Source organism: Pipistrellus hanaki (assembly GCF_964339955.1).
Source record: "Pipistrellus hanaki genome assembly, chromosome: 5".
Classification (NCBI taxonomy): Eukaryota; Metazoa; Chordata; class Mammalia; order Chiroptera; family Vespertilionidae; genus Pipistrellus; species Pipistrellus hanaki.
Window position 1 is genome coordinate 75,906,924 of NC_140507.1, and position 22,342 is coordinate 75,929,265.

Here is a 22,342-nt window from a genome sequence, read left to right on the forward strand (position 1 = left end):
TTCACTCAAAGTAAGTGCTCAACATGGTAGCAGATGAGGAAAACGAGGCCAGATGACCCAGGAGAGGACAGGTTTAGGTAAGTGGGTCCAGATCCGGGTAACAAGGTGGGCATGCATCTTCTAGACAAAAACTACTGGCCAGCGAAGGTCCGGGACTGGAACTCCCTGTACACCATCGAGGCCACCGCCTACGCGCTGATGCAGAAGCTGGAGCTGGGTCTGCATAACGAGACGCACGCCATCGCCAAATGGCTGCTGGAGAAGCGGGAGCTGGGAGGCGGCTTCAAATCCACCCAGGTGACCAGAGCCTCGGAAGGGTGGGGGCTGGGCCGGAAGGAGTAGGGGGAGGGAATGCTGCCAAGGACGGTCCATCAGAAGCTGTCCGTGGTGCTGACTCAGAGGCGCTGTCTGTGGTGCTGATCTGAGCCCCACCCACCCCCATCCCAACATCCAGACCACGGTGGTGGCCATCGAGGCTCTCACCCGCTACCGCCAAGCTGTCCCCTTCGAGGGTGTCCAGGATCTCCGCGTCCAGATCAGCGCCCCCAGGAGGTCCCTGAACGTGGAGTGGCACATTGATCAGAACAACGCTTACCAGCAGCGGTCGGCAAAGGTAAGGCGCTCGGGGGCAGACAAGAAGTCCACGCAGCGGAGACATTGGGTACGAGGCCAAAAATCATGTCCCTGCCAACCTCACCCCCCCCCAATATTCTCTCACACCACTGGTTATACTGTCAATGCATTGATCCATTTATTCTACAAACATTTTCTGAGCACCTACTGTGTGCCAAGCATTCTTCTGAGCACTGGGGATATATGAGGAAAGATCTCTGTGGCCGCTGCTCTCGTGGAACTAAAGGTGTAGAAAGAAAGACAGTAAATATATTTTATTTTAAGCTTTCCTGAAACAAGGGAAAGAAACAAATGTGTAAAGAAAATAACTTGGTGTGGGGAGTAAGGTAATCTCCATGATCTTATTCCATGTAGGAGGTGAGATTTACCTTCAATCATTTGATACATCTTTATTGAGGACTACTGCATGCCCATCATTGTTCTAGGTACTAGGAATATGGCCATGAACAAGAGAAAATATCCCTGTCGCTGTAGAATTTTATATTTTGGTGAGCAAGGCAGAAAATAAAGAGATGTGAATAGCCCTGGTGCTGTTTCTCAGTGGTTAGAGCATCCACCTGCACACCAAAGGGTCATGGGTTCAATTCCCTAGTCAAGGGCACATCCCTGGGTTGCAGGTTCAATCCCTGGCCCAGTCAGGGTGTGTTTGGGCGGCAACCAATCAATGTGTCTCTCTCACATCGATGGGAAGGGTTTCTCTCTCTCCCTTCCCCTTCCCTCCCATCCACTCTCTCTAAAAATCAATGGAAAAAATATCCTCGGTGAGGGTTAACAAAAAAAAAAAGTTTAAGAGATGTAAATAAGTAGAATGTAGTGTGTTAAATGGTGGCCTAGGGGAACATGAAGCAGGAAGGGGGATGAAAACATCCAGGAGCTGAATTTTTAGACTGGATGGGTAGGGAAGGTCTCATCCAGAAGATGACATTGGAGCTAAGACCTTACAGAAATAAAGGAGTGAGCCTTGTGGCTATCCAGGCAGAGGAAACAGGAGGTACAAAGGCCATGTGACAGGAGTTTTCCAGGAACAGCAATGAGGGGAGATGGGATTGGGTGTGGATTTGTAAAGGTTCGCTCTGCCTCATGAGGGAAACAAGAGTCGGTGCAGAGATGCCAGGTAGGAGGGGCTTTTGGGGGCTTCACACATGCAGAACTTTGGAGACGTTGCAAAGTGGACAGAAGGGACACGGCCTGAGTTGGCAGCTGTAGTTGCTCTGTGACCGAGTAGACACCACAAGTGCTCCATCAAGAAGACAGAGTAAGCCGAAACCGGTTTGGCTCAATGGATAGAGTGTTGGCCTGCAGACTGAAAGGTCCCAGGTTCAATTCCGGTCAAGGGCATGTACCTTGGTTGTGGGCACATCCCCAGTGGGGGATGTGCAGGAGGCAGCTGATCGATGATTCTCTCTCATCGATGTTTCTAACTCTCTATCCCTCTCCCTTTCTCTCTGTAAAAAAATCAATAAAAAAAAATTTTTTTAAAAAGAAGGCAGAGTAAAACCACCTGTCCTCCCCACCCACCCTCCTACATTTGAGCCATGTTTTGCTGCTTTCTCTGCCCTCACATCCTCCTCCCCTTTCCTTCAGTTTTCTTCTGAAGACGACCTAGAGATCACCGCCAGTGGCAGCGGGAGAGGCACCATATCGGTAGGTCGGGTGTCCCATCCTCGAGATTCTTAGCTGGAGCCCAGGGTCCCCCAAGTTGGTGGGAATAGGGGCAGGTCTAGACCCCAAGACAAGATCAAAATCAGCAACAACAACCAAAAATTAGCTACTGTTGAGGGCACTGTTATTTGTTATGAGCCAAGCTAAGGATGGGCTCCATGCAATGGGTGGGGAATAGAGGACCAGAAAGGTTTTGCACTTGCTGAGTCAAGAATCAGAGAAGGTAGAGGTCAGAGGTCATTGGACCCCTCTGCCCATCCCGTGCTGAGTCCCTAAAGGGGTATCTCCTTCCTTGCCTCATGGAGGGAAGACTCTCCGTCCAAGGTGATTCCCAATCCCCAGAGGCTAACTCCTAACTCCACCCTTCCCCAATAACTGAGTCAACAGCTTCATTACATCTTCCGGTCCCGTGCCCTGAGCCCAAGAGAACAGCCCTCTTGTGCACCTAATTTAAGGCAGCCTATTCTCGGGTTTCTGCCAATGGAGTCATGATTGAATCCCTGCCATTGTGTGACCTTGGGCATGTCACATTTCTCCTTGAGCTTCAGTTAAATTTAAATTCATTAAAGTTAAATACAATTTAAAATCCAGTTCCTCAATCACACTAGCCTCATTTCCCGTGCTCAATAGCCACACGTGGGAGTGGCCACCATATGCACAGGTCAGATAGAGGCCATGGCCATCTTGCAGAAGATCAAAAGATTCTATTGCACTGAGCTGGTCTAGGCTCTGTAAGGTGTTCTGACCACTAACTGCACGCGGGGACTGAGGAGGGCAGACATGGCTGTGAATCTCCCACAGGGGCAGGTCCCTGGGCAGGCAAGGACTGGACAGAGGAGGAGAGGGAATATGCGTGGATGAGTTCTGACACCGTCCCTGCCCTGGCAGATCTTGACCATGTACCACAGGTCCCCAGAGTCCTGGGAGGACACCTGCAACCTCTATCGCCTGAACACTACTCTTCACAGTGCCCTGGAAGGTAAGCCTGGACCCCAGGATACCCAAGCCTTCTTTTCTGCTTTTTATTTTAGCTGTGGTTCAATACACACATTTATTGCTTTATTAGCTATGCAGCAAGTATTGATTGAGCATTTACTATGAGCCATGCCCTGTCTCCTGGCCCTGAGAACATAGGCATAAACAAGAAAAATATCCCCTCTTCTCTTGTAGTAGAGAGAAACAAACAATGATACAACAATAAAAATGTATTATTCCCCTATTGTTATTTATTGATAACATAAATGAAGCTGCATTATAAAAAATAATCATATAACATAATAGCAGTTGACAATATCATAAAAAATAAAGCAGGGCCGAAACCGGTTTGGCTTAGTGGATAGAGCATTGGCCTGCAGACTTAAGGTCCAGGGTTCGATTCAGGGCATGTACCTTGGTTGCAGGCACATCCCCAGAAGGGGGTGTGCAAGAGGCAGCTGATTGATCTCTCTCTCTCATAGATGTTTCTAACTCTCTATCCATCTCTCTTCCTCTCTGTAAAAAATCAATAAAATATATTTTATTAAAAATAAAAAAATAAATCAGGGGGAAAATTGACACAGATTTGGAGCAGATCCAGGAGAAAACCCTCTGAGGAAGTGGCACTTGAGCTGAGACAAGAAAGAAGTTTGAGAGTGAGCCATGAAGGATCTGAGGGGAAATGTTACAGGCAGGCAGAACAGCAGCTGTTCAGGCCCCTGAGGCAGGAAGGAATTCGCCTGGTCTGAGGAACAGCGAGGAAGTCCGTGTGGCTACAGAGAAGCGGTGGGTGGAGTTTTAGCAGAAAAAGTTGGAGAGGTGACGGAGGCAGATGGTGCAAGGACTTGTGGGCCACAGTGAGGACGGCAGTGTTTGGACAGAGTGTAATGGGAGCCCTTGGGAACTTCTGAACAGAGAGATGTGACTTGTAGGCTCCATCTGGTGGCTGTAGAGGGAACAGACTTGTAGAGGGCAAGGGTAGGAGCTGGGAGACTAGGAAGAGGCGGCTGCGGATCCAACAAGAGACGATGGGGGATGGACCAGGGGGAGGCTGTGGATATGGTCAGAAATGGTGGGATTCTAGAGTCTCCAGTTTGGAGGAGAGAGGACACTGCCATGGGGACCTCACGTGTAGGAGTAGGAAGAACAAGTCTCACTAGGCCCAGGACTTATAGGGACTGAAAGTGGCCAAGGCTTTGGTTTGGACCCCATTTCTTTTTTTCTTTTTTTCCGGGGGGGGGGGGGGGGGGGAGTATTTCTTTTAGTAATAATAATAATAATAATAATAATAATAATAATAATAGATGGTTACGCGGAAACCAGTTTGGCTCAATGGTAGAGCGTTGGTCTGCGGACTGAAAGGTCCCAGGTTCGATTCCGGTCAAGGGCATGTACATTGGTTGTGGGCACATCCCCGGTAGGGGGTGTGCAGGAGGCAGCTGGTCGATGTTTCTCTCTCATCGATGTTTCTAGCTCTCTATCTCTCTCCCTTCCTCTCTGTGAAAAGTCAATAAAATATAATAATAATAATAATAAATAATAATAATAATAATAGATGGTTACAAAATGCTGACAGATGCTGTGTTAAATGCTTTACTTGTATTAACTCATATAATCCTTACAACTGTAAGGTTTGAGGCGCAGGAAACTGACCACCAAGAAATTTTATTTTTTATTATTTTTATTTTTTTTCCACCAAGAAATTTTAAAGTTTATTCCCCAGTAATGAGCGGGACTCATTACAGAGGTAGAGAAATCAGAATTGAACGAGTAGGGAGGGGACAGGGGACCCAGCTGGGCTGCCGCCTGAACATGGAGGACAAGCAGCACGTGGGCTGGTCTGGGGGTCTTTTTAAGGGGAGAAACAGGAGAGGGTTGGACCCAGGGCAGAACAGGAAGGGGTGGGCTCCAGGACACTTTGGCACGCGCTGATTGGTGGATCAATGTCTTGGGAATGTTCCTGTGACAGATACCAGTAATGTCATAACTCTGCCCACCAGTTGGGAGGAGGGAGAACCTTATAACAACAACCCTAGTGGGTTGGGAATATTATATTCAGATTAGGAAATTAAAGCACAGAGAGGTTAAGCAGCTTGCCCTAAGTCACACAGAAGAGCCGGGGTTTGGACCCAGAAAGCTAGCTCCAGAGTCTGTGTTACCCAGCCTCTGCCTTCTGCCTTCTCTCTACAGAAAATAAAGGTGGGAAAGAGACCTTTCGACTCCGGATGGAAACAAGGTCAGGGCACCAGGGTCCCGGGTTCGGGGTGGGAGAGGGAGAAGGCCTCACTTCCTGGAATCCAGACTCCTTAGCAGCTCTCCCTGTGTGCTGAGGGGAGGGTGGGAACCAGCTAAGCCTGCCTTTCCGTGCCTGCCCCCTCATCTTACCCCCATCCGCCCCTCCCCTGCCCATTCCCCAGTCTGCCTCCTGCCCTGCCCTCCATGCTCGTCTGCCATTCAGCTCCCATCCTGCTATGTCCTGGGATGGAATGGGCGTGGGCCTACCATAATGAACAACCCCCACAGGCCCAGAGCTGTCTCCAAGCCCCACAGCTCTTCCTCATCCTCATCCTCCAATGTCTCTAGACACTCCAGTCCCCGATCCAGCTCTGCTCAGTCTCCCAAACGCCCTCTCTCAGGTCTGCCCCAGAGAAAAACATATATTGAGCACCTACTGAGTGTCAGGCTCTATTCTAGGATCTTGGTGCACAGATGTGAGCAAGGCAGTCCCTCCCTGCCTGGTGGAGCTCACAGCTTATCAGGGGAGACAGACATTCTATACTAGTAAAAGGGTAATATGCTAATTAGACAGGGAGACCTTCCAAAAGACCTTCTGGATGTCCTTCTGGACAAAGTCATGGTGGCGGGCTGAGGCAGAGGCTGTTAGGGGCGATCAGGCCAGCAGGGGAGCAGTTGGGGGCAAGCAGGCCAGCAGGCAGAGTGGTTAAGGGTAATCAGACAGGCAGGCAGGTGAGCAGTTAGGAGCCAGCAGTCCCAGATTGTGAGAAGGATGTCCGACTGCCGGTTTAAGCCTGATCCCTGTGGACATCCCCCGAGAGGGTCCCAGATTGGGGAGGGTACAGGCTGGGCCAAAGGACACCCCACCCCCATGCACGAATTTTGTGCACCGGGCCACTAGTCTGTAATAATAAAAGCATAGCATGCTAATTAGACCAGACATCTTCCCAGACGTCCTTCCGGATGAAGTCAGAGCTTCCAGAGGGAAGCCAGTACTGGCAGCCGGGGGAAGGAAAGCCTACTCTTGCACAAATTTCATGCACCGGGCCTCTAGTAACCAAACAATCGCCCAGAATCAATCTAAAGTGACAACTGCGATTAAATGTGGCGAAGGAAAGGTCCAAGAAGCGACAACAGGGAAACTTAGAGAATGCTCTGACGTGTGGACTGGAAAAGGCCTACCAGAGGGAGTGATGCATCAGCCGAGACTGCAAAGATGAAAGGATGCTTCCGGGCAGAGAGGGAGAAGTGCGGGTCCCAGGCTGAGAGAACATACGAGGTCCAGGGGAAAGAAGGAGACTGGCACTTCCGAGCCATCAAATGGGGGCTGGGATGGAAGAGGTGACGTGGCAGGGCGAGACGAGGCCGTTGGTAGAGGTTGCTAAGCAAGGAAGTGACACATCAGATTCTTGTGGTGAAAGCTGTGTGCTTTGGAGGGGCGGCGGAGTGATGGGGGAACCCAGGAGGAGGCTACTGCACTGGCCCACGTGAGCGATGACGGCAGGGGGAGCGTGGGCAAAGGGGCAGGAGGAAGAGGGACTGGAGCTGTGCAATTCCCAGGTTCCTGGGCGATCGGGAGGCCACAATGACCATCGTGGAGGTGTCCCTGCTCACTGGCTTCTACCCCAACCATGATGACCTCAAACAGGTAACGCTGAGCAGGATGGGTGCCCGGGCCACATCCCACCCTCAGAGTTCGCACAGGGCAGACTCTAACCCCTCGCCGGTGACCCATGGTCACTTCTGGTTGCCTCCCTGCCTGGCCTCCGCCAAGTCCTGCCCTGAGTGTGCCTCCGTTTCCCCAACACTGGGGTTGATTGGACAAAGACCTGGGGTGCTAAGAATGACGTCACGTCGACTGGAGCTCCTAGGGCTGCTCAGACCCTGGGGGGTGGGGATAGGGGGATCCCAGCGAGTCTGCAACCCTCACCCTGTGCCCCAGCTCAAGAGCGACGTGGAGATGTATGCGTTCCAGTACGAGACCAAGACGAAGTCCAGCGACAGCTCCGTGGTCCTGTACCTGGAGAAGGTGAGGAGGGCCGGCGCCCACCACAGGCTCGTGGGCAGCCTGGTGAGCAGAGAGCGGCGGGCAGCAAGGTTCCCCTGGGAGGTGGAGCCAGAGGACCGTGCCATCTGAAGTCAGCGCCCGGTCGTCAAGGCCACGGGTGCGGTCAGTGGCCCTGAGCAAGGCCTCTGTGGTCCCTGGCCCTGGTCGGCTCAGACAGGACTCCCCTCCCCAGCTCTCCCACCAGGAAGACACGGTGCTGGGCTTCCGGGTCCACAGGATGCTGCCCGTGGAGTTCCTGCAGGCCGCCCAGGTCACGGTGTATGACTACTATGAGCCCTGTGAGAAGGGGGCTGGGGTTGGAAGCGTGTCCGCGAGGGGGAGAGGCCTGCGAAGGGCAGGGCCAAGAGGGAGGGTGGAGGAGCCTGGCCAGGAAGGAGAAGTAGGGCGTGGCCGAGAGGGGCCTGGGCATGGGGAGGGGGTGGGCAAGAAGGGTGCCAGAAGGAATCTAAATGGTTTGGCGACAGGGGGCATGGCCTTCATGGATGGTCCGCGTGGTGGGTGTCCTGGAGAAGTTTGGGACGGAGCCTAGAAAGAACTGGGCAGACCTGGGCGAGGCCTGCTGGGAATGGAGCGGGCAGGGGGGGAAGGGGGGCCCCCCCGGAGAGTCTTCCAGTGGGCGGGGCTTATTGAGGGGTGGGTGGGCAAGGCCAGGTGGGCGGGGTCTGCGGGGGACATACACGCTGGGGGCGGAGCCAGGCGGGCACCCAGCCCCAGGCCCGCTGGCCCGAGCCAAACCCAGGCCCGCGCCTGCTCTCACAGCCCGCAGGTGCAGCTCCTTCTACAACCTGCCCGCGGAGCGATCTGACCTGCGGAAGATCTGCCTCAAAGAGGTCTGCAGATGTGCTGAGGGTGAGGTCATGGGGGCATTGGGCCGCGGCTGCCAGGCTGGGGGTCCAGAAGCCCTTCCGTGGTCACCTCCTGAGTGCTGATGAGTGTAGGCAGAGAGACAGCACGATAGGAAGATAGAGAGAAAAGGAGACCCAGGGACAGGTGGGCACACATACGCTCAAGTCCCACCGAAGCTGGAGGAAGGTCAGACCCAGAGACCTGGGGCCCGATGGGGGTCTGGTGGGAGGAAGCCCTCCCCCAGTGCCCCAGGCAGCTGCCCCTCGCCCTCCAGAGCAGTGCCCGACCCCAAAGAAGGACAGCAGCTGGATGAAGCAGGAGGAGCTCCAGCTGGCGGCCTGTGAGCCCGGCTTGGACTTTGGTGAGTTGTGGGGATGGCAGGAGGCAGGAGGCCCACCTGCAGGACAGACACCAACCCAAGCCCTCCTGTCCCACCTTCCTCAGTGTACAAGGCCAGGCTGGAGTCGGTGGAGGCCCCTGCCTCCAACCCCTACATCTACTACAGCATGCAGCTGCAAGCCGTCATCAAGATCGGTGCGTCCCCGGTGGCAGGAGGGATGGGCGGGTCCCCTCTGGGGGAGGGCCAGGCCTGTGGGCGCGCACACACTGGGTTCCCTCTCCTCCAGGCACGGACACTGCTGCCACGCCCCTGGCCGTGAAGAAATTCGTCACCCATGCCACCTGCCAGGACAAGCTGGAGCTGCAGGAACAGGAGACCTACCTCATCATGGGCCGGACATCAGACCTATGGAGAGTCAAATCTGAGTATGTGGGGGCCTCCTGGGCCCTGGGGACTCCGCCTGGGCCCCCTCCCCTACTGCAGCCCCGGCTCTGGGGTCAGCATCTCCGTTGCATTTGTCAGCGGAGTCTTGGGTTTGAGAGCCGCACTGAGTGGAGGTGCAGGGAACACCATTCACACAGAGACATTGTAGAAGGAGATGTAGGCTCGGTTTTCCAACGGGAGGTAGCAAAGAGGCAGAGGAAGGGGAGCCTTTTTCCATCCCCAGATGAATGGACGAGAGGCTGGGGGACCCAAGATGGCCCTGTGGAGTGGACACCATAGGCCGAGGCCCTGGGAGGCTGCCAAGCAGGGCAGAGGGCAGGCGAGGCAGGGGAGTCTCCATGCTCCCGGGGGCACAGGACTCTCCTCCCCTTCTTGGCTCTCCCTTACCCACAGTTACAACTACGTGCTGGGCAAGGAGACCTTCCTCATGCATTGGCCAGCGAACGGGGACGTGGACAAGAAGGAGCTGCTGGGCCAGCTGGAGGGGTTTGCCGAGTACATGAGCACCCATGGCTGCGAGTCCTGAGACCCGGGGGCGTCCGCTGCTCTCGGGATGTCTCCACGCAGGCCCAGGCCGTTGGGCCTCGCCCCGGATGAAGAACATGGAACATCGTACCGGTACTCAGGCTCCAGACAACTGCCCCCGTTTCACGTTCAGCGAGGGCCCTGCAGAGCCTGCCCTGGCATTGCTTGCACCTGCCTCCTGCCCTCTCCTGCTCCATTCCAATCACACTGGCCTCCCTTGTGTCTTTTCAACACCCACGTTGCCTCCCACCTCGGGACCTTTGCACTTACTGTCCCCTCTGCAAGGGACACCCTTTCTCCAGATATCTGTGTGACTTGCCCCCTTCCCTTATTTGGAGGAGGTATTTAAATGTCACTGAAATATAGTGGCAACCATACTTTTATAAAAACGGCTGTTTGAATTTTAACCCTTCTAGTTTGGCTCCTGCACCTGATTAAACACAGAATATTTACCTTAGCTTTCAGGTGGAGACCTGGAGGCTAAGGCAATTTTTCCCTTGCCTGGGACCAGGACCACAGGAGATTAATTCCCACTGACTCAGTAACCTTCAGAGATAGAAACTGTAGATAACCTCTGAGCTCTGCTTCTGTGTTATCGGCTATCGCAAGATAGGGCCACATTCCAATGTCCAGCAGGATGTCACTGGGAACGACCCTGTGGGCTGACCCCAGTCTTTAGAATGTAGTCTTTAGGATTTAGAATTTAGAACAAAGGAAAATTCCTGTGGTTTGAACCTTTAAAAAGGACTGCCTTCCCGTGAAGCAGTGCAGTCATGTGGAGTCCGCCTGCGTGTGGTGCTCTTGCGGCTGTCCTGGCCAGTTCAATAAACCCTTGCCTGCTTTTTTAATCAATCATCAGCCTCCGGTGGTCTTATTTTGAACCCAGGGTTCGACCCCACAACATTTGGAGGCCCCAGCGAGGACCTTTGCACTTACTGTTCCCTCTGCGAGGAACACCCTTTCTCCAGATATCTGCGTGACTTGCCCCTTCCCTTATTTGGAGGAGGTATTTAAATGTCACCTCCTCAAAGGTACTTGCTTCAATAACATATCGAAAACCGACCCCCCTCTCATCACACTCTCTTCCCTTACTCTGCTCTATTCCCTCGATAACACTTATAAATATATTGTATATGATGTCCATTGGTTTGCTTATTAAATGAGTGTTACCCCTGCCCAATAATGTCAGCTCCTTAAGACCAGGGGTATATCTATCTTGCTCACTGTGGTATTATGTTCCCACATCAGGGGCTGGTATACAGTAAGTGCTCAAGAAATTATTGTGAAAGAGTAAATTTGGAGCTCACCCTGCACCTGGTCCTGATGGAAGCTTGAGGGGTAACCCAAGGGGCAAAGGAGGATGAATTAGTTTCATCAACGTGGATTTGGGTGGGAGTGGGGGGCCTGGCAAGCCAAAGCAGCAGTCCATGTGGGCCCAGGGACACCCCAGGAATGCTGGAGGGACTGCAAGACTTCCAGAATGGCTTGAACCTGGTGCATGAAGGAGGGACTGAAGGTGAGAGGGAGGAAGAGAAAGATGGGACTGAGGAGGCTGCCAGGCAGGCTGACTTCATAAAGGACTTTGAATATCAGGCTAACAGGCTTGGTCAGTGGTCAGCAAACTGCTGCTCTTGAGCTATATGCGGCTCTTTGGCCTCTCGAGTGTGGCTCTTCCACAAAATACCACGTGTGGGTGCCTACATTGAAACTTCATGGCCCATGCACAGAAGTCGGTTTTCGGCTCTCAAAAGAAATTTCAATCGTTGTACTGGTGATATTTGGCTCTGTTGACTAAAGAGTTTGCCAACCACTGGCTTGGTCATTACCAAGGGCAGAGGGGTGCCACTGAAGGCTTTGAGCAGCAGAGGAATTTTCCAGTCCTGAGGCAGAAAGCCCAGCTGACTGATGGGTGGAAACTGAGTTGATGGCCGCAGACCTGAGGGGGAGGCTGGAGAATTGTTGTGAGTATTCAATAAGCATTTACACCTGGCCGGCATGACTCCGTGGTTAAGCGTCGACCCATAAAGCAGGAGGTCACAGCTCAATTCCCAGACAGGGCACATGCGTGGGTTTCAGGCACCATCCCCAGTAGGTAAGAGGCAGTCGATCAATGATTCTCTCTCATCGTTGATGTTTCTATCTCACCCTCTCCTTTCCTCTCTGAAATCAATAACAATAACACACACACACACACACACACACACACACACACACAAGGAGGGAGGAAACTAGTGGTTCTACATTCCACTGGAAGTGGTAAACTATTTTAAGTAGGCCATGCAAACTTCAGTATGTATATTGTGGTCACTGGAACAACCATTAAAGAGAGAGAGAGTAAAAACTCAGTAGCTAAATACACACTAAAAATGTTCAAATAATCCAAAAGATGTTTGCAAGAAAAAAAAAGAGAGAATAAAAAGCAAAGGAAATAGGTAGAACATAAATAACAAGAGGGTGGACCTACATGCAACCATATCCGTGGAACCTGGAGATGGGGGCAGTCCCAGCTGCCACCACGGCTGCCACCCGTGAGAAACCTCAATGCTGAGGCACTTTGCCAAGCTGTGCCCAGATCCCTGTTCCTCGGGAACCACGAAGACATAACGGTTTGTTGTTTTCAGCTGCTTCCTTTGGAGATAACCTGTTCCGCAGCAGTGGGTGATTGACACAGTGGCCATCTTTGGAAAATACAGCCCGCCGCCACCTGGTCCCGCCCAGCATGCCTATGTTGTTGAGCTGTCTAATGAGCCTGCGTCAGTCTTGGCTTGCAGGCCTGGTCTCTCTGCCCCGCCCAAGCATGGTAAAGCTGCACCGATCACCAAATGGCCCGTGGTGAAGAAGGGAGAGGATTTAATCCCAAGACGGTTTTATCCCAGACCTCCAGCACCTGGTCACATTGCCATGCATCTTACTTCTCTAAAAGGAGATGTCTTAAGAATGATCACCAGCCCTAACCGGTTTGGCTCAGTGGATAGAGCGTGAGCCTATGGACTCAAGGGTCCCGGGTTCGATTCTGGTCAAGGGCATGTACCTTGGTTGCAGGTACATCCCCAGTAGGGAGTGTGCAGGAGGCTCCTGATCGATGTTTTTCTCTCTCATTGATGTTTCTAACTCTATCCTTCTCCCTTCTCTGTAAAAAAAAAATCAATAAAATATTTTTTTAAAAAGATGATAACCAGCCTTGGACGGTGTTTCTATTTTTTGTTTGTTTTTAATATATTTTTATTGATTTTTTTTTTTACAGAGAGGAAGGGAGAGAGATAGAGAGTTAGAAACGTAGATGAAAGAAAAACATGGATCAGCTGCCTCCTGCACACCCCCAACTGGGGATCGAGCCCGCAAGCAAGGTACATGCCTTTGACGAGAATCGAACCCGGTACTCTTCAGTCCACAGGCCGACGCTTTATCCACTGAGCCACACCGGTTAGGGTGTTTCTCAGTGGTTAGAGCGTCAGCCTGCGCACTGAAGGGTCCCAGGCTTGATTCTGGTCAAGGGCACGTACCTGGGTTGAAGGTTCGATTCCCAGCCCTGGTCAGGGCCCCTTCAGGAGACAACCAATCCATGCATCTCTCTCACATCGATGTTTCTTTCTCTCCCTCTCCCTTCTTCCCTCCTTTCCACACTTTCTAAAAATCAATGGAAAACATAAAAAAGAAGAAAAAGAACGCTAACCACAGTTTCCCTGTGTGCTGCCCATGTGCCCACATGGTCTGCATTGTCCCACAGCCTCTCAGCAAGTCTCATCATCGCTCTCTCCTCCACTGGCATGGCAGCTCCTCGGCTGCTTCCCTCACCACCAGAGCAATGTGGGAGAACACTGTTCCATGACATGACCACTGCCCACCCTCAGGCCAGGTCCAGCACAGAGACTGTTTCCCATAAGTCGTCAGAGATAGGGTCTGACCCTCCCTCCCCTTGGCCCCAGGCATGCTGGTCCAGGAACAGGCCCTGGCCCAGCCCCGGGCAAGTATGTAAGGCATTTTCTCCGTATGTTCTCCCCTTCTCTGGGCAGCTCATGCCCCAGGCCCATATCCCCCCTGCCCTGTCCTGCATAGCCCCTCAGTGCCCGCCACAGGGCACCGCGGCTCTCCACCCAGGGCACTCCTCCCGTGCGGCTCCCGTACCGAACTCTCGCTGTGATGATGGAGGTGTTGGCGCTCTCTTTGGCCTCTCAGCCCTGGGACATTTCGTGTCAGGGGAACGTTGGCACTCAGCGTTTACTGAATAGAGAAGACCCGCATCCTGCAGAAGGCGTGGCTCCGCCTCTCCAGTGGGTGGGGGAGGCACTGAAAAGTCCTGAGTCTGTGGACGGACGTTTGAGATCTAGTTCCGCTTTTCCTCCTTCTCCCACCCCAGCTCCATCGAGGCCTGGAGATCCTCGCACCTCACACACCACCTCCTCCACCCCACCAGGACGTCCTAGGGGGCGCTGTGATTTCCTAGGGGGGCTCCTGGGAAGGAGGCGTGGGTGTTAGCGAGTGGGGATTTCTGAGCATGCTTTCTCCTAGTCCACCTGGCCATAAATCCCAGCTGCAACTGACAAAACAGCCTTGCAGGACAGATCACCGCCAACTTCCCTGATAACGGACGCAGTGACTTCCTCCACTGGGCGCCAGGACCCTGTAAATGGCATGCTGACTTTACCTAAGAAAAACTACTTTGTTTAAGTTGTTTTACAATTGTTTGCTCTGCAAAAACAGGAGGTAGTGACTGGGTTTAAATAGTCGGACACAAAGGGCCGGGGCTGCTCTCGGGGCTGCGAGGGGAGAGCAGTCAGCCGGCCGGTTACTGAAAGGCTCCCTGCATTTGGATTTGGCCTGGACTCCAGCGGTCATTTACTCACGTTCGCTCCACCATGGTGGGCATCTCCTGCGTGTCTCCTTCTCTCCTCCAGTCCTGCAACAGGCACAAGTGCTATGGTCCCATTTTATGGATGAGCAAACAAAGCGCTTCTGTGGGTTCCGTCATAGGCTCAGGGCTGTACAGTGGCAGAGAGGCATCTTGGACTTGATCTGAACCCTCCTCCCCCTGTCTTTTTTTTTTTTAATATATTTTTTATTGATTTTTCACAGAGAGGAATGGAGAGGGATAGAGAGCTAGAAACATCGATGAGAGAGAATCATCGATCAGCTGCCTCCTGCACACCCTTCACTGGGGATGTGCCCGCAACAAATGTACCTGCCCTTGACCAGAATCGAACCTGGGACCCTTCAGTCCACAGGCCGACACTCTATCCACTGAGCCAAACCGGTTTCGGCTTCCTTCCCCTGTCTCTTAAAACAAAACTCAACACAAACTTTTTTTTATATATATATTTTTTATTGATTTCAGAGAGAAAGGAAGAGACAGAGACATCAATGATGAGAGAGATGCACTGATCTACTGCCTCCTGCACGCCCCCTACTGGGAATCAAGCCCACAACCCAGGCATGTTCCCTTGACTGGGATGGGAACCTGCGACACTTTAGTCCACAGGCCAGTTCTCTGTCCACTGAGCCAAACCAGCCAGGGTTCCAAACAAACATGTACTGAGTACTTAAGCGCAGGCTCTGGTCTGAGCACTTCACACACATTAACGTCTTTTCTTCTCCCAGCAGCTCCATGAGATGGGGGGGGGGGGGGGGGGGGACGGGAAGAGCCTGCTATTCCTCCCACTTTGCAAATGAGAAGGCAGAGGCCCTGAAATGGAGCGCCCAGCAACACCGACCCTCTTCTGATCCCAAGCCTGCCTGCTCAGACACCTGGGCACATTTTAAAGCTGCTGTTTTCCTTTGGATAGCATTATCATGAAATCAGGCAGAAAAGTCAGTAGTTTAAGGAAAAACTGGGATGAATATAGATACAATTTTTTAAATATATTTTATTGATATTTTACAGAGAGGAAGGGAGAGAGATAGAGAGCTAGAAACATCGATGAGAGAGAAACATCGACCAGCTGCCTCTTGCACACCCCCCACCGGGGATGTGCCCGCAACCAATGTACATGCCCTTGACCAGAATCGAACCTGGGACCTTTCAGTCCGCAGGCCGACGCTCTACCACTGAGCCAAACCGGTTTCGGCTATAGATATAATTTAATGGGGATTAGCCCTAGCCAGTTTGGCTCAGTGGATAGAGCGTCGGCCTGCAGACTGAAGGGTCCCAGGTTGGATTCCGGTCAAGTGCACCTCCCTCGATTGCGGACTCGATCCCTGACCCTGATTGGGGCACATGTGGGAGGCAACCAATCGATGTGTCTCTCTCACATTGATGTTTCTCTCTCTCTCTCTTTCTCTGTCTCTCCCCCTCCCTTCCACTCTCTCTAAAAATCAATGGAAAAATATCCTCAGGTGAGGATTGACAACAACAACAAAAAATTAACAGGAGTTATCCCAGGGGCAATGGCAATGAGGAGATACCCTCTTCTATTATTATTATTATTATTATTATCATTATCATTATCATTATCATTATTATTTTAGAATACATGAAGAGCGGAAACCGGTTTGGCTCAGCGGTAGAGCTTCGGTCTGCAGACTGAAAGGTCCCGGGTTCAATTCTGGTCAAGGGCATATACATTGGTTGCGGGCACACCCCCGGTAGGGGGTGTGCAAGAGGCAACTGGTCGATGTTTCTCCCTCATCGACCTTTCTAGCTCTCTACCTCTCTCCCTTTCTCTCTGTAAAAAAAAATAAAATATATTTTTTTAAAAAAGAATACGTGAAGAAATTCTAGCAAAAGAATTCCCCTGAAGGGAGAGATACAGGAAAGAGAATGTGCCCCCACCTTCCTTCCTCCTCAGGAACAGAGCTGTCCACTATTTTCTCCCCCGTCCTGTGTCCCCTGGGCCCCAGGGTTACTGGCAGAGCCATAACTTAAGGTTTTCTTTTCCTGTGTACACACATTTCCTTTTCTAAATCAAACATTTTGTAATGTTTGACTTTTGCAATCAGGGAGGAAAAGGCAACGCGTCCTGCTGTCTTGTTTTGCGGGGAGGGAGCTCCCAGTACCTCTCCTGCCAGCTTTCTGGAATCTAGGGTCAAAGTTTAACTGTGAACCCTGGCCGGTGATGCTCAGTGGTTAGAGCACTAGCCCATGCACCGAAGAGTCAGGGGCTCGATCCCCAGTCAAGGGCACGTACCTGTATTGCAGGTCAGGGTACATACGGGAGTCAACCAGTTGATGTATCTCTCTTACATCAGTTTCTCTCTTTCTCTCTTTCTTTTCTGCCTCCTTCCCTTCCACTCTCTCTGAAAAGCAATGGAAAAAATATCCTCAGCTGAGGATTAACAGCACAAAAAGAAAACACAGGTCCTTGGTGTACTGTTTGACATCTCGTAAATCCAGTGTGCATGTGACACTAGCAGCACATCTGGACTAAGCCCTGCCACGTTGTGCCCTAACCGGTTTGGCTCAGTGGATAGAGCCTCGGCCTTCGGACTGAAGGGTCCCAGGTTCGATTCCAGTCAAGGGCATGTACCTTGGTTGCGGGCACATCCCCAGTAGGAGGTGTACAGGAGGCAGCTGATCGATGTTTCTGTCTCATCGATGTTTCTAACTCTCTGTCCCTCTCCAATCCTCTCTGTAAAAACTCAATAAAATATATTTTTTTTAAAAAGACCTGCCACGTTGCAAGGGCCCAGATGCCAATGGCTCCCCCGTCGGATGGCACAGGCCTACGTGGTTTCTCCATATCAGATCCCGACACCCTCACAGCAACCCTATTCCCGCCTCAGATGGCAACACGGAGGCCCGGGGAGCTCAGGAACTTGCTCAAAGAGCCAGCACTTGCCTCAACCCCAGGCTGCCTGGTCCCAAAGGCACCCCTGGACCTTCGTGTTTCTCATCTTCAGTTTCCGTGTGAAGGGACATTGCAGCCAGCGGGCTGTGCCACCTGGTGCCCGGCACAGGGTGCTGCCTCACTGACACTGGGGTTCCTCCTCCATAAAAGGGGCAGCGGCGCCTAAGAGAAAAGGCTTGACCGACTCAAGCCCAGACACCCAGTCCGCCTGGCACCCAGTGAACCCGGGGTACACTTGGGGGGGTTGAACTACTGTGATTCCTCCACTCACCGAATTCACGTGAGCAGAGCCCCAGACGAGTTACCCAACTTCCGCCCAGAATGCGTTCCTGGAAATGCGTTTGAAGCTGATTGCGCAAAACTCAAACAGATCCCCGTGTGGTAAAGGCGATCTGTTTACCGAGCACTATGCAAATTATGAAATCCCAAATTACTTCATAGCAGTAATTGTCAAAGACACGTTTCCGAGCTCCGGCCAGTGTGGCTCGGGGGACCGTCATCTCGTGCACCGAGAGGTGGTGGGTCCAATTCTCCATCAGGGAACATACCCAGGTCTCAGGTTGGATCTCTCATCAGGGCTCATGTGGAGGCAACCAATCGATGTTTCTCTCTCATATGGATGTTGCTCTCTCTCCCCACTTCCTCTCTCTTAAATAAAATTAAAGTTATATTTTACAAAACCAAAACCAAAACACAAAACAAAAAACAAAAAAACAAAAAAAACAAGTTCTAGCCGAAACCAGTTTGGCTCAATGGATAGAGCGTAGGCCTGCGGACTGAAAGGTCCCAGGTTCGATTCCGGTCAAGGGCATGTACATTGGTTGCGGGCACATCCCCAGTGGGGGGTGTGCAGGAGGTGGCTGATAGATGTTTCTAACTCTCTATCCTTCTTCCTTCCTCTCTGTAAAAAATCAATAAAATATCTTTTTTTTTTAAAAGTTCTATTGCCAGGGTTTCATACATATTATTTAAAAAAAAAAAAAAAAAGAAAGAAAGAAAAGAAAAGAAAGAAAGAAAGAAAGAAACAGCCGAAACCGGTTTGGCTCAGTGGTAGAGCGTCGGTCTGAGGACTGAAGGGTCCCAGGTTCGATTCCGGTCAAGGGCATGTACATTGGTTGGGGGCACCTCCCCAATAGGGGGTGTGCAAGAGGGAGCTGGTCGATGTTTCTCTCTCATTGACGTTTCTGGCTCTCTATCTCTCTCCCTTCCTCCTCTCTGTAAAATATCAATATAATATATTTAATTAAAAAAAAACAATTGGATTTATCACACTGTATATTTTGCTTCTAATTACAAAAGTGATGAAAGTGTGTTGCTGAAAATAATTCAGTTGTTAGAGAAATATGCAGTGTGGCGCGGACAGGCGGTGTGGAGACCCACATGCAGAAATGCCCACAGGGGGCTATGGTGCCCAGGGAGGGCCGTGCCCCCATGGCTGGCAAGGCCCAGCTGCCGGAGCGTCAGAACACAGAAAGTGAAAGAGGTGGTTAGTTCCGCACGGATGCCTTCGTAGGTTTGGCCAAGTTGCCTCTCCAAAGGCTTTGCCAACCCTTTGGAGATTGTCCATTTCCCACACCCCCATTGCTGGCCACTCCCAGTGTCTTCATTTGGTCAAACTCAGGGGGACTAACTAGATTGCAAACAGCGCACACACACACACACACACACACACACACACACGCCCCAACTGTGTCCACTTCCCCCGTAATTAAACAAACGGCCACCAGCTTAGACCTCCCGGGGTTCAGCTGAAGATTCGCTTTCAGGTCAAGATTTGCTGCTTTTGGCAAGAGCCCTACCTCCCTCCCCTCCCCTTTCTCCCCAATCGCACTGACCTTCAGCTTCCTGCAATGAGCCAAACCCCTCCCCGCCTCAGGACCTTTGCACCTGCTGCTCCTCTTCCCTGAACGCCTTCACTTAGGCAGCTCCTGCTCACCCCTTGAGCAAATTATTGCAATTAGAAGAAGAAACCCCCACTGTTTTTCCATTTGTAATAATACTAGAGGCCCAGTGGGGTCCCTCGGCCTGGCCTGCAGGGGGATTGGGCTGAAACCAGCTCTCTGACATCCCTCCAGGGGTCCCGGATTGCGAGAGGGTGGAGGCCAAGCAAAGGGACCCCACCTGTGCACAATCCGGGCCAGAGAGGGACCATGGGAGGGCTCCGGGGTGTGTCCAGCCCATCTCCCCGAATCCTGATCAGCCAGACCCGAGCAGCAAGCTAACCTACCGTTTGGAGTGTCTGCCCCCTGGTGGTCAGTGTGCATCATCAACGGGGCTGGCAACTGATGGAACCGACCAATGAATGGTGGGACACTTAGCATATTAGGCTGGTGTTCTATAGGATGACCAGCTTCGTAGTGTTGCTGTGGGACCAGAGGAGATGCATAGTTTAAAACACTTGGCACAGTGTTTCAGAAAGTTTTAGGATTCAGCTCAAGAAGCACCTCCCCAATGAAGCCCCCCCTGACCCCCCTACTCAGGTCAGGTTCCCATGTGTGATCCTTTCTCATGGACCTCTCCGTTTGGGAAGCGGGGAAGATGCCGTAAATATAACTAAATAACTGCTTGCAATATTATCTGCTTCATGTTTCCCTTTCCCATTATGACCATGACTCTGGAAGGGCAGAAATGGTGCCGGGCACCAAGCCCTCCCCATCAGAAGCACTCGATACATGTCTGTCAAATTCATGAGTAGCCCTAACTGGTTTGGCTCAGTCGACAGAGGACTGGCCTACGAACTGAAGGCTCCTGGGTTCGATTCCGATTAAGGGCACGTGCCCAGGTTGTGGGCTTAATCCCCCCGTAGGAGGCATGCAGGAGGCAGCCAATCAATGCTTCTCTCTCATGACTGATGTTTCTAGTTTTCTCTCCCTCTCCCTTCCTCTCTGAAATCAATAAAAAATATTTTTTTAAAAAAATAGCCCTGGCTTGTTTGGCTCAATGGATAGAGCATCCGCCTGTTGACTGAAGGGTTCCGGGTTCGATTCCGACCAAGGGCACATGCCTGGGTTGCAGGCTCGATCCCCAGAGGGGGCGTGCGGGAGGCAGCCAATCAATGATTCTTGTCATTGGTGTTTCTCTCTATCCCTCTTCCTTCCTCTCTAAAATCGGTGAAAATATTTTAAAAACCAAAACAAAAATGAATGAGCTGTTGTAGTGTATCCTGAGAGTCGAACAAAGGATGTTTCAGTCTCGAAATCAAATCAAGGAGTCTCTTTAATTCTAAAGCCAGCGGCTGCAAAGGGCCATTGGCTCCCCAAATCTCGCAGCCCCGAGTGAGGGCAGTAGCAAGCTTACAAAGGCGAAAACCACATCCTGCTACACAGTGGAATGTGGGATTATCTTGCAAAAGCAGTTTTTCAGAAGCGAAATTGAGCCAAGTTAATAATCTCTAAAGGTTATCTACAGTTTCAGCTCCTGGAGCCACTGAGTCATCAGAAAGTATTCCCGGAGCCCTGAGTCAAGGAAAGCCGTTTTGCGGTGCTGGTTCTCAGGCACATGAGAACGTCCTCTGTGGAGCCACAACGGGGCTGGCAATAAAATGGGACGATTTATGTGAGTTTCCGGGTCTCGTTCTGGAAACAGAGGTCAAAATAACTACCCTGTTGTTGAAGCAAGCAAATGTTTACAGAAGCCAGAAGAGCAGGATTAAAATTTAAAACAGCAGCTTTTTATCCAAGATGAATGTTATTGTGCTTCATTGCTTCATAATGGATGGCTCAAATAAACTGCAGCTGTGTCTCAATTATACTAAAGTGTCAGAGGTTACCCTTCTTTTTTTTAAATATATTTTATTGATTTTTTTTGCAGAGAAGAAGAGAGAGGGATAGAGAGTTAGAAACATCGATGAGAGAGAATCATCAATCAGCTGCCTCTTGCACACCCCCTACTGGGGATGTGCCCGCAACCAGGGTACATGCCCTTAACCGGAATCGAACTTGGGACCCTTCAGTCCGCAGGCCCATGCTCTATCCACCGGTTTTAGTGAGGCTACACTTCTTATCACTGTTATCAGCCTATCCGTTTTCTTCCTTTCCACGCCTTTTTTATAAAGACAAAGGATAAAATGCCCTAATGCTCACACCACTGTACAAACAAGCCACACCTGGCCAGGCCAAGATGGCCCCAAATCTCAAACAGAATTATTGGCGGGTAGGCAGCGCCCCCTTGTGATCACTTTTCGTGTTTGTTACAATGCTACTGTTTGTCCTTCCGGATCAGCTCTCACCCTCCTCCCCCCAAGTCTGTGCCTGAGGCTGACAACCTGAGCTGCTCCCTTCGCGGCCTTATGTTCCGAGGCAGGAGGGAGGAGGATAGGAGAGTAGGAGGGTGGGAGGAGAGAGAGGGCATAGGCTGAATCTAGTGACTCAATTTTAGAGTTCAGAAAGTGAAACAATGTAACTTCCCAGGCTCTGTTATAAAAAGAAGCTACTTTTGCCCTAGCGGTTTGCTAAGTGGCTAGAGTGCCAGCCTGTGGACTGAAGGATCAGGGTTCGATCCCAGTGAAGGACACATACCTGTGCCCGGGTTGTGGGCTCGATCCCAAATAGGGGGCGTGCAGGAGGCAGCCAATCAATGATTCTCTCTCATCATTGATGTTTCTGTCTCTCTCTCCCTCTCCCTTCCTCTCTGAAATCAATAAAAATATATTTTAAGAAAGAAACGAAAAATTTTAAAAGATACAACTTTCACCTGGTTTTCCTTCTCTTGGATCACTTGCTCTGGGGAGGCCCACTGCCAAGGTGGGAGTATGCCCAAGCATCTCAAGAAGGGAGAAATTGCCCTCGCCAGCTTGGCTCAGTGGATAGAGCGTCGGCCTGCGGACTGAAGGGT

General features: G+C 51.5%; 2 protein-coding genes across 6 annotated transcripts in view; one reads left to right on the forward strand and one right to left on the reverse strand.

Moving 5' to 3' along the window:
- Positions 1-10,580, forward strand: part of LOC311623504 (complement C3-like) — a 30,742-nt gene extending 20,162 nt beyond the window's left edge. Inside the window, exons 29-41 of one of the 5 annotated variants that reach the window (XR_014795158.1) lie at positions 125-297; positions 455-613; positions 2,218-2,277; positions 3,184-3,274; positions 5,461-5,506; positions 7,066-7,153; positions 7,448-7,534; positions 7,746-7,851; positions 8,333-8,403; positions 8,694-8,780; positions 8,864-8,953; positions 9,046-9,184; positions 9,597-10,580. Coding sequence is in view for 2 of the 5 variants with exons in the window: in XM_084885642.1 (XP_084741768.1) it covers positions 125-297; positions 455-613; positions 2,218-2,277; positions 3,184-3,274; positions 5,461-5,506; positions 7,066-7,153; positions 7,448-7,534; positions 7,746-7,851; positions 8,333-8,422; positions 8,694-8,780; positions 8,864-8,953; positions 9,046-9,482 (1,514 nt within the window). In the remaining 3 variants the exon portion in view is untranslated. Of the gene's footprint in view, positions 1-124; positions 298-454; positions 614-2,217; positions 2,278-3,183; positions 3,275-5,460; positions 5,507-7,065; positions 7,154-7,447; positions 7,535-7,745; positions 7,852-8,332; positions 8,423-8,693; positions 8,781-8,863; positions 8,954-9,045 lie in introns of those variants that run through there. The other 4 variants (XR_014795159.1, XM_084885643.1, XM_084885642.1 and 1 more) reach the window with 4 other exon arrangements.
- Positions 1-22,342, reverse strand: part of DNMT1 (DNA methyltransferase 1) — a 113,653-nt gene that overhangs the window by 10,724 nt on the left and 80,587 nt on the right. The gene's annotated exons all lie outside the window — the stretch shown is intronic.